We start from the raw sequence: 12,412 nt of genomic DNA, 5'->3' as shown, positions 1-12,412 counted from the left end.
TTTTTTGTTTTTATCATTTTCTGTAAACATTTCCATTTCCTACACTAACTTGGGAGCTCCTTGTGGAGTTGTACTCACTTTTGCTTTCCAAGCACACAGTAAGAACTTCATAAATATTTGCCAAATAATACGAATGTAGCAGTGAAAACAACAGGAATGTGACCTAGAAGCTGTTCATCACCAGTAATAGCAAACCATAGATATGGGAATGTTTTGACTTGCTGATGCCTATCAGTGATATTCTCTGATTTGTGCACACCAAAATTGATTCCTTTTTATCCTCAGATAATGGAGTCTTTTAGCTACTGCTGCATTCTCCCACCTGTTGTTCTACATCAATGGATTCCTGACACAATCAGTGGTTTATGGGTTACATTTCACTACAAACCAAATGTCCTAGGATGGATGAATGCTATACTCCACCCTAGAAGTCTCTTGTGGTCACAAGTCATCCACGGTCTAGAACATGACATAGGTCAGCCTGGCCAGGTCTAAACTACAGATGGGACAGACCCATACCAGTTTGTGAAGACTGGTGGTGGGGCCAGATGTGTTTCTGCCTAAACATCTGTATTGGTGTGCCAACTACTTAGAATATTACCTAGGAACATTAGTTCAGAACATTTAGCTCTAATTGAGAGGGATGAATATGGGTGAAGTTAGATAAGGTAGTGGAAAGATAATGTTTTTCAGGGAAACAATCAATGAAAGATAAATCACAAAAAATAATTCTATTATTAAAGATATGATTGAATAGAAGGTATTTAAGTACTTGAGATAACAGCAATTATAAGAAATTAATTTTTTCCAGTACAAAAGTAGCTAGGGGTTGTTTTGCCTAAACAGTGCATCTCCTTACTGTACCAGTATTTTAAGATCAGAGCTCTCCTGCATAGCCCTCTCTTGTTGTTCTTTTCCCAAAGTTTTCAGTAGCTGGGCACTTACTCCACTACGGCGGGATGTCATAGCCACCACGGGAGACCACTGGTTAGTTCTGGGGTTGTATCTCTCAGCGCTGCTCAGCTCTGTAGTATCATCTCTACCTCCTACGGCATAGATCATGTCCTGATACACTGCACAGCCTAGATGTTTCCTCCGGGTCCCCATAGGAGCTATGGTGTGCCATCTGTTTTCCTGAGGATTGTAGCGCTCCACTGCAGGGGGAAAAAAAACCAGTAAGTGACCATTCAGCCATTTCTTCTAACTAGTTTTCCTAATAGCCATTAAAACTTTGTGATAATACATATTTTCAATACACAATCTGATTTTTGCTTATGAGGACTTGTGTACCTTTGGATAATACCACTATAATCTTATTGGGGCTAATGGTTTCATCTGGGTACAGTATGGTGGAAAGGGCATGTGTTGGAGTCAAGGTACCTTAGTATAGTTCTGACTGTATGACTTGAGGCCTCATCTTATCTTTAAATGAGGGGATTAGACCATAGGATCTGTAGGCACCATTCTATACTAGTAATTAATTTTCATAATCAGATAACTTCTGTACTCTTGTATTCCCTTTGCCTGTTAATTCCTACTGCATTCTAAGCAGAAGACAAGATATGTGACAATGAATCTGATCCAAGTGTCACACGACAATATCCTTAGGCAAAAATACCATTATCTCTCAACAGAAAGGACCGACACATAAACCAGCTTATAACTATAGCTTTTTATTTATTCTTAAGTTATAATATAGGTTTTGTTTTGTCTTTTTTTTTTTTTTGGCTTTAGTTTTTTAAGGAGAGATGGTTGGGGGTGGGGCAAATAATCATATTAGGAAAATAGTTCTTTCATTCATTATAAATTCCTAGAAGCTTATAAAGAGGAGGGAGAAAAATATTTTGGGAATACGCTAGGAGAATATGGCTGCAGAAGGATCTGAGGAAGAGCTAGGAGTTGTATTCTAAGGGGAAAATAAATTTCAAATATTTAAATTATTATAAGTAATTATACTATTTACATAAATATATAAATTGTCTAAATTTTATAATTTAAAATTATAGGATAACCTGGAGTTTTAAAATTTTCTGTAGGGGGAATCTCCTGAGGAATGTGCTGATCTTGGAAAAGACTAACCTGTGTTTAGTGGAGATGTCCCATCAGAGCCACCTACAGCATATAAGAACCCTCCTAACACAGCCACAGCCACGCCTAGTCTTCTTGTGCTCATAGAAGCCACTCGGGTCCATTTGTTTTCCTTTGGATCATACCTGCAGTGAGGGAGAAAACAAAGACTGCATGCCTGTTTTTATGAAGTGAGGCCTTTCTCAGAAGGTGTGAAATCACGCTAAAGATATGCTGGATACATACACTTACTATGGTCAAAAGCACAGTGAGAATCTAACATATTTTACTTAGTAGGAAAAAAAGTCTTAGAATTTGTGCCCATGTCAGTCATTAAGCTACTTTCTATAGTCTGCCTTGTGATGCTGGGGCTAGAACTCTGAAAACATTTTCCCTTTGCCAAGCTGGCTCTCTATTAGATTCTGCCAAGAGGAAGGATTAGTTGCTGGAATCTAGGGGGAGGAAAATGGACAGACTCCTTTCTGTGTACTTGCCAATCCTGTTAGTGTTGTCTCAGCAATGAGCTCTTCCCTCTGACTAAACCAGTTAATTTTAGTTTCTAGCCTTTTTCTGGCACTTCCAAAACGAGTGTGCCTGTTCAAAGTCTCTGCTGTGGCTCTGTGGGGCACCTCCTCTGAGTCCCTGAGGTAAGAGTACCAGTGTTCCAATTATCCACAGCTCTATAAATCACTTCAAAATTCAATGATTAAAATAATTTTATTAACTCTCCTGGTTCCATGGTCAGGGATTTGGGAAGGGCCTCACATGAAGTTCTAGCTCAGGTGTCTCATGTGGTTGCTATCAAATTGTGGCTGGGGCTGGAGGAGCAGGGTGCTAAAGCAGCAGGGGGTTGGCTGGGTTTCAGAGTCTCTCTATTTGGCTAGTTGGGGCTTCCTCTCAGCATGACAACCTCAGTTCAAGGCTTCAAAGGTACCCCCCGAACATCCAACTAAAAGATATACCTTTTATGACCGAGCCTCAAAAGTCACATCCATAGTGCCATTTTGGCTGTTCTTATAAGGCAGGCCCAGAATCAAGGGCAGAAAATGTAAATTCCACTGTTCAATAAGAAGAATGTCAAAGGCAAATGATACAGAGCATGTGACATGACAGGTACTGTAATCATCTTTGGAAAATATAATCTTCCAAAATCAGCCAGGAAGAGAATCCTTCATGGATGTGTGTCACAGCTATTCAGGGCACCCACTCCTCAGGTGCTGATGGTTCTAGCGCTGTGGGATCTCTCCTCTGGCTTCTAGGCTCCCATAGCTCTAATCTCTCTCTTTTGTGTTCCCAAATCTGGGTTCCTACAGTTACTTCAGTGTCCTCTTTTTTTTTTTTTCAGCCCTTCAATATCTGCTAACCAATTTTTGAATATTAAATTCTCTCTACCAAAATAACTGGTATGGCTTCTGTTTTCTTTACTGGGTCCTGACTGATAAATGACTAGGTTCAGAAAATCACTTGGAATAGTGCTGGCATTTTATTGCATGGATGGGAAATTCTGCTAGTTTATTAAGTACCATTAGCAAATTCTATCATTATTGCAGAAAATATAAAATAAACAAAACTAAAAATAGACCTTGCTCTTAAGAAGCAGGTGAGGGAGACGGAGCATGTTCCTAAGGAAAAACCTCCAAACAGATTCTGAGAATGTCATAACAAATACAGATGAAAGCAGCAGAAACATAAATACTGGAGAATGGAGCCTTGGAGAAAGGTTATGTTAGTGATGGTTTCTTGAAGTTCATGTACTTTGAGATTTTATTTATTCATGAGAGACACAGAGATAAAGAGGCAGAGACGTAGGCAGAGAGAGAAGCAGGCTTCATGCAGGGAGCCTGATGGAACACTTGATCCCAGGACTTCAGGATCACACCCTGGGCCGAAGGCAGGTGCTCAACTGCTGAGCCACCCAGGCAACCCATGTACTTTGGACAAAGTTTATCTTTAATGCCTTTTGGAAAATTCTTAGCCAAAAATTCTATCTGCAAATACTGCTTTTGCTCTTATCTAGCTCTCCTTTCCTTTTGGGACTCCAATTACATGTATGTTAGACTGTTTGTGTCAATGAGTTCTTAATTTTAGATATTATCAGTTGTAGAACGCACATCTTGGTTTTAGACTTCAATTATATATTAAAATTCTCCAACCTTTTATCCATTTTTAATCTTTTCTCTATTTTAATATATATATTTTATTTTAATATATTCATTATACTTATTTTAAAGTTTTTTTCTGTTTAAATGGATTATTTTTTTACTGACTGATAAATTACGAGTGTTCAGATAAATAAAGATTTATTTATTTGAGAAAGAGTGTGCATAAGTGGGGAAGGGCAGAGGAAAAGGGAAAATGGGAGAATCTCAAGACTACTCCCCTCTGAGCATGGAACCCTAAGCAGGGCTTGATCTCACTACCCTGAGATCATGACTTGGGCTGAAGCCAAGAGTCCAACATTTTATTGACTGCACCACCCAGCCACGCCTCTAAATGTGGATCATTTATAAGTCTGCTTCTATTGTCTATTTTTTCTCTCAGCTACTGGCCATATTTTTTCAGATGTTTCACAATTTTTTATAGTGTGCTGGACATTTTATAAAGAAATGGAATCCTAGAAATTGAGGTTGATATTATCCCCTTATTCCAGCACTGCCGCTACTACACCTATCCCTCCCAGTTACCAGCCGGGATTCGCTCTTTCCTGTATTAGGCAGGGAGGGTGAAATACTAATCACCTCAGTCCAATCAGAAATTCAGCTTTCATTAGACTCAGTCCACTCAGTTTTCAAATGTCTCAAGGATGAGATCCATCCTGTATTTGTTGCAGGCCCCTCCACACAGCAGGACACTATCTTCTAAGCACTGTCAAGTTGTAGGAGATTTCACTCACCTTAGTTCCCTAGTCCCCGGAGCTACCCCAGCACTTAGCAAACACCTCATGGAGAAAAAACAGCAGTATGTTTGGAATTGTTCTAGATTCCAATCTGTTACGCCAACCTGCATGACTGTTAATAGTTCTACTGATTTACCTCTCCTACAAGAGAATGCCTTCGCCTAAGACAAGTCCAATATTCAACACTTCCGATCTGGCAAATGTCCCTAGGGAAGAAAACAGCTGATGATCTCAGCTCACATAAATGAGCTTTTTCTTCAATGGGATTTTCGTTCATCTAGTCCTTGTTACTTCCACATTTCTATTTTTTTTTCCACATTTCTATTTTTTTTAAAGTTTATTAGAGAGAGAGAGAAAGGCACAGAGGGAGAAGCAGGCTCCATGCAGGGAGCCCGATGCAGGACTCGACCCCGGGTCTCCAGGATCATGCCCCAAGCGGAAGGCGGCACCAAACCGCTAAGCCACCGGGACTGCCCACATCTCTGATGTTTTAAAAAATATTTTTGGGGACACCTGGGTGGCTCAGCGGTTGAACATCTGCTTTCGGCTCAGGGCGTGATCCCAGAGTCCTAGGATCAAGTCCCACACTGGGCTCTTTGCGTGGAGTCTGCTTATCCCTCTGCCTGTGTGTGTGCATCTCTCTCTTTCTCATGAATAAATAAGTAAAATCTTAAAAAAAATTTGTACTCAATTAAAAAATAAATAAAAATAAAAAATATTTTTGTACTCTCATTTTTTTCCTAGTTGGTGCAGTGGGAGTGATGGCTGTCACTACTCACTGAATTCTACTTGGAAGCAGAAGTTTGCATAATTTTTAAACTATAAAATAAAACATTGATTCAGAAAGCCACACAAAACAAATGCATTGTTTAATGAGTCATTATAAGGAAAGCCCATCACCTAGGCTAAGAAAAATAACTTTGCCTGCCACAATGAAAGCCCTCCCATGTGTCCCTTTCCAAGCTCAATGTCTTCTTCCCCACAAGATTACCATTATCCTGATTTTTACAGTAATCACCTCCTCCTTTATAATTTTTTCTTTTTTAAGATTTCATTTATTTATTAATTCATGAGAGACACAGAGAAAGAGAGGCAGAGACATAGGCAGAGGGAGAGGCAGGCTCTTCACAAGGAGCCTGATGTGGGACCCAATCCTGAGATTGGGATCATGCCCTGAGCCAAAGGCAGATGATCAACCACTGAGCCACCTAGGCATCTGTCTTTTTTTTTTTTTAATTATTTTATTTATTTATTCATGAGAGACATAGAGACATAGGCAGAGGAAGAAAAGACTCCACGCAGGGAGCCTGATGTGGGACTCGATTCAGAGACTCCAGGATCACGCCCTGGGCCAAAGGCAGGTGCTAAACTGCTGAGCCACCCAGGGATCCCTCTTCATCATTTTTTCTACCCACGTGTGCATCCCAGACACTTGTTCATTATAAATTTTTCAAGTCTCTTTTATCTACAGGTTTTCCTCCATTTCCCCTTTTTCTTTGTACCCCTAAAATTCATCTCTTAGAATCTGGGGCATTTGACCTGCAATTCCCCCACAACATGGATTTGATTGACTAGACACTCACAGTCCAACACACTGGTCTATTCTCTGTATGTTCCACAAACTGGCAGCTGGATCCAGAAGTTTGATCAGACCACATTTGGTCCCTTTGGCAAAACTACAGAAGGTGTGTGTTAGCAGCTGCTAACTGCTCATTTATTTACTGAGTGTTGCAAAATGGTTATATTCAATCATTTATTTTCTTTTATTGGGAGATTTTTATAAAGAAACAATCCTCAGGGGCCCTGGGTTGCTCTGTTGGTTGAGCGGCTGGCTCTTGATTTTGGCTCAGGTCATGATCTCAGGGTCCTGGGTTTGAGCCCTACATTGGGCTCTGTGCTTGGTGGAGTTTGATTTAGGATTCTCTCTCTTCCTCTGCTCCCTTCCCCCCACGCTAATAAATAAATCTTAAAAAAAAAGAAACAATTATTTTATTGACTATTTTGTACCCAATTCATATGTGATACAGTTCATACAAGAAAGTTGGGTATATGTGTGCTTCTTTCACTTTAAATACTAGTATTCAAGATGATTCATTCTCTGTGATCTTCTAAAGGCAACTAAGTAGTTTTTTTGTTTGTTTGTTTTTTGTTTTAGGGTCAATAGGAACTCACAGATTTAAATATATTTATTGGATTTTAATCAATCACAATTATTATTTCTTTTAAAGTTAAAATTGTCCCATCTTTGGTCAACTGGGAACATCTTCAAGTTTTTCCTTGAGTTTTTTTGACATCTCCTAGTCTTTGACAGGTTGCTTGCCATCCGGTATGACAAGCTAGCCCAGGCTTATCTGTATATTTCCTGTCCTAAATCTGGAAAAAGACATTTCTCCAAGAAGCCCTAGTTTCTTTTTGGGAAATAGAACTTCAAGATACAATTTAGGAATGGAGCTGTTCACTGCCACTATTTGGTCATTATTTCCAGGCCTCTTCAGTTGACAGAACTAGAGTATAATTTTTTTAATGAGGAACTTAATTCAAATTGAAAATCAGGACTATAAGTTCTTTTACTTAACTTCTTCTATTTTACATTCATATTCTTCCATGTCAAGAACCCTAATTTTCAAGAACACAGGAGAGGACAGAATTGGAATAACCCATACCCATCTCCTTTATTCCACATTATACATAGCAGTCTTAGATTAGCAATACTATCACTTTGATATCCCTGAGGACAATTAAAATTCTTTTTTGCATATCTCTTCCCATTCTCCTCCCACTTTTGAAAATGTTTGTACCACAGCTGCACTGAATGAGCATATAGCCAGTGCATGCTACTCTCTCTTTTAACCCTTATCTACTCAGAGTTCTCTGATTGACTATGTTTCACACTCACTCTCCATCAATGTCTCTGGGGTAATTTTGTCTGAAGCTTATTCTGTAGTAAATTACTCAGTAAGGACTCATGGGAACAATGTTGCCTGATTTCTTACATATTAACTATTTGTGCCCTTGATACCTCAGAGTCAGTTTCTCTAGATATAAAATCCTTATCTTTTCTTTTTTTAAAGGTTTTATTCATTTATTTATAAGAAACACACACACACAGAGAAAGAGAGAGAGAGACACACACACACACACACACAGAGAGAGGCAGAGACAAAGGCAGAGGGAGAAGCAGACTCCTCGCAGGGAGCCCAATGTGGGACTCAATCCCGGGCCTCCAGGATCATGCCCTGGGTGGAAGGCGGCACTAAACCGCTGAGCCACCCAGGCTGCCCTATTTTATATTTTCTTTGGATATCTTAAATGTTATTCCATTTTCTTATAGTATAAAATCTTGCTTTCAAAAAAGTATGGGGATCCCTGGGTGGCGCAGCGGTTTGGCGCCTGCCTTTGGCCCGGGGCGCGATCCTGGAGACCCGGGATCGAATCCCACGTCGGGCTCCCGGTGCCTGGAGCCTGCTTCTCCCTCTGCCTGTGTCTCTGCCTCTCTCTGTGTGTGACTGTCATAAATAAATAAAAATTAAAAAAAAAAAAGTACGATGATAATCTAAATTCCTTTCCCGTATAAATAACATGTATTTTTTTGTTGATTGACTAAAGAATTTGTTTCCTTTTTCTTCAAGGTCCAGTAATTTTTTTTAAAGATTTTTAAAAATTTATTTATTCATGAGAGACACAGAGAGAGAGAGAGAGGCGGGGACACAGGCAGAGGAAGAAGCAGGCTCCAGGCAGGGAGCCCGAGGTGGGACCCGATCCCGGGACCCCAGGATCACACCCTGGGCTGAAGGTGGCGCTAAACCACTGAGCCACCTGGGCTACCCCAAGGTCCAGTAATTTTATTAGAATATAACCTGGTGCTAATTGTTCTGGGTCAGTATTCAGAGAATATAGTGTATTCTTTCAAAAAACAATTTGTTTTTTTATTAGAACAGGAAAATAATTTTGAATTATAGTTCTTAGCACTTGTTCCTTTGCTCCATTCTTTTGCTTTGGTTTTTTCCTTGTGGACTCCTATTATCTGTATATTGGATTTTTTACTTATCTTCAATATTTGTTGTTATCTCATATCCTTTTTTTTCTCTCATATCCTTTTTATTTCTTTTTTTATTTTTTTGACTTTAAAACATTTCTTCTGGGATCCCTGGGTGGCGCAGCGGTTTGGCGCCTGCCTTTGGCCCAGGGCGCGATCCTGGAGACCCGGGATCGAATCCCACGTCGGGCTCCCGGTGCATGGAGCCTGCTTCTCCCTCTGCCTGTGTCTCTGCCTCATTCTCTCTCTCTCTCTCTGTGACTATCACAAATAAATAAAAATTAAAAAAAAATATTAAAAAAATAAATAAAACATTTCTTCTTTCACTTTCTATTTGTCTTCTGGCATTATCTGTCTTATTGTTCTAGTTTTATGTTCATTCTGAAGTGATTTTTCCTTTTATTTCCAATATTTTTCTGAGGTTTTGTCATTTTATATCTGGGTTTTTCAAATTCAGATGTATGTAGTGTTTTCATACCTTGCATCATTTTCCTAACGTGAAATAGTTGATTATAGTTTTGTTCTGTTCCACGGGTATGTCTTTCTGCTGTGCTTTTATTGTCTATAGAGATGTTATTGTGCTGCTTATTCTCTCTTCATCTATTAACTCTGTATTGGATCTAACCTCAAAACGTTGCTATTTGTTGTTCATTTTTTACATGAAATGAGCTTTCCTCAGGAGTGGTTCATGGTTATTTTTCTAACTTCACGGAACTCTTTCTAGTTTTTTCATATAGTGTTAAAGAAGTATAGTGGTTTGCCTCTTGAGATTTTTTTTTTTTTTTTTTTTTTTTTTTTTTTTTTTTTTAAAGATTTTATTTATTTATGCATGATAGTCACAGAGAGAGAGAGAGAGAGAGGCAGAGACACAGGCAGAGGGAGAAGCAGGCTCCATGCACCGGGAGCCTGACGTGGGATTCGATCCCGGGTCTCCAGGATAGCGCCCTGGGCCAAAGGCAGGCGCCAAACCGCTGCGCCACCCAGGGATCCCTGCCTCTTGAGATTTATTGGCTTTATTCACTGGTCCTCCTTTTTATCTTGGCCTTCCCTTCTTGTATGTTAATCTTGTCCTGCTCAGTTTTGATCCTGCATCCAGAAATGTGGGCCCTGTTCTGGAAGGTCATCCTGCTGGTCAGTTCTGAGGGTTCCTAGCAACTAGATAGCTCTAGCCTAGCTGGTTCTCAACTATAGTGGCTTTGCAACACTCCTCTCACCTACCTTGAGATATGTGGCAATGTCTAGAGACTTCTGGTGTCACAACCAGGTGTGTGCTACTGGAAACTAAGGAGTAGAGGCCAAGGATGCTGTTAAATATCTGACAATGCACAGGACAGCCCCCCACAACAAAGAATTATCTGGCCTAAAATGGCAATAGTGCTGACGTTGAGTAACCCTCTTCTAAGTCCTTCAGATCTTATTACAGGTCTCTTGCACTTACTCTATATTGGGATTGAGCAAAACTCCTTAGTTCCAGTTGTTGGTCATAAATTTTCACCTTCACTCTTTCTAGTAAATATATACTGTCTATTTTGGAGTTCTTCTGTTCTTAGATCTGTCAAACTTTCAAGTGCTTCTCTGTATTTTCTCCTGCATAGACAGTAATATCATACAGGTCTTGTGGCTTTTGGTACTTTGTCTTTGCCCATTGATGTTTTGGTGTTTATGGGAATACCTCTTCCCTAGTTATATTTTAAATTGTCTATAGGGATTTTTATTTTATTTTTTTTCCAACCTACATATCTTTCCATAGGGGTTTTTTAAAGTTGTGGTAAGATGTACCACCAACTGACATTAAATTTTTCACTGTAACCATTTTTAAGTGTACAGTTCAGTAGTGTTAGGTACATTCATACTGTCATCCAAACAAGCTCCATAACTCATCCACAGCTTTTTAGCTTTGCTGTTTATTGTTTTTTTTTTATAAAGATTTTATTTATTCATGAGAGACAGAGGCAGAGACATAGGCAGAGGGAGAGGCAGGCTCTCTGCAGGGAGCCTGATCTGGGAGTTGATCCCTGGATCCTCGGATCACGACCTGAACCAAAGGTAGACGTTCAACCTCTGAGCCACCCAGGTGCCCCTACTGCTCTGTTTTTATGTGGGAATTTAGAGAGATTAAAGAATTGTGCTGTTTTTGCTATCTTCCCAGAAGCCTCTTGCATAGAATTTTCAAAGTGGGGAATTAAATTTCTTAATAGAAAAATAAAAAGGAAGATTTCAAGAGTTACCTACAACTTTATCTCTATTTAAGACAGTTAACCTCTTCAACTTAAACATGGTAACCCAACTAGTAAATGCTATTTGAAAAATTCCAGAGACATGAAGCATTTGTTTTTAAGAAGTGGGGATGAAATACAGTACATTTTTGCTAGTAATCGTTAACCCATGGGACTCCAAAATCTAATCTCTAGGACAGAATGACAAAAAACTGATGGAGCAAGAAATTAAGAATAGAATCTATTTCACTAGTTAACTGATATGTAAAAGCATAAATTAAACTTCATAGCCAACCCAGAGTTCCCTAAGTACACTTCAAGAATGAGAATCCATATACAAAATACTTTGGGGGTCTTTATAAGATATGCTAGACTATAATTATGCTATCTTTATAAGATATGCTAGATTATTACTTGAATCATTTTTTTTTTTTTGAGGAAGTCTGGGCATCCATATATTAAGTACACTCCATGCATTGGGGAAAAAATTAGAACATATTTCAGCAGTGGTATGCTTGATATCATATACAGAATATAATTTATTTTATTTTATTTTTTAAGATTTTATTTATTTATTCATGAGAGAGAGAGAGAGAGAGAGAGAGAGGCAGAGACACAGGCAGAGGGAGAAGCAAGCTCCATACAGGGAGCCTGATGTGGGACTCGATCCTGGGTCTCCAGGTTCAGACCCTGGGCTGAAGGCGGTGCTAAACCGCTGAGCCACCAGGGCTGCCCCAGAATATAATTTAGAATATGATTCCAACTCTTCAATGTGAGGCTCTGTCAGTATAAAAAATAGTTTGAAAAATCAGGTTATCTTTCATTGTCCTAGACCCTTAAGATCAACTGAAAACTTTTCCCCTAAAGCCCATGGGATATCCACCGAACAGTGGATACCTTGGTGTCCTAAATGGTTCCTTTAAAGAACCCTTTATATTCCTTCATTCATTTTATTAGTTTCAGAGGTAAAGTTTAGTGATTCATCAGTTGGATGTAACACCTAGTGCTCATTACATCATATACCCTCCTTAATGCCCATTACCCAGTCCCCATCCCTCTACCTACCTCCCCTCCAGCAACCCAGTTTGTTTCCTATAGTTAAGAGTCTCTTGTAGTTTGTCTACCTCTTTGGTTACATTGTTTTATTTTCCTCTTCCTTCCTCTATGATCCTGTTTTGTTTCTTAAGTTCCACATGT

At 39.3% G+C, this 12,412-nt stretch overlaps 1 protein-coding gene across 1 annotated transcript in view; it reads right to left on the bottom strand.

Annotated features, from left to right (window-relative positions):
* Nucleotides 1-12,412, bottom strand: part of KLHL20 (kelch like family member 20) — a 54,950-nt gene that overhangs the window by 4,908 nt on the left and 37,630 nt on the right. Inside the window, exons 9-10 of the mRNA XM_077901727.1 lie at nt 2,080-2,213; nt 946-1,154 (exon numbers count right to left, since the gene is read on the bottom strand). Of these exons, the coding sequence (XP_077757853.1) occupies nt 946-1,154; nt 2,080-2,213 (343 nt within the window). The remainder of the gene's footprint in view (nt 1-945; nt 1,155-2,079; nt 2,214-12,412) is intronic.

Source organism: Canis aureus, chromosome 6 (genome assembly GCF_053574225.1).
Source record: "Canis aureus isolate CA01 chromosome 6, VMU_Caureus_v.1.0, whole genome shotgun sequence".
Classification (NCBI taxonomy): domain Eukaryota; kingdom Metazoa; phylum Chordata; class Mammalia; order Carnivora; family Canidae; genus Canis; species Canis aureus.
This window is presented reverse-complemented; position numbering and strand designations above follow the sequence as displayed.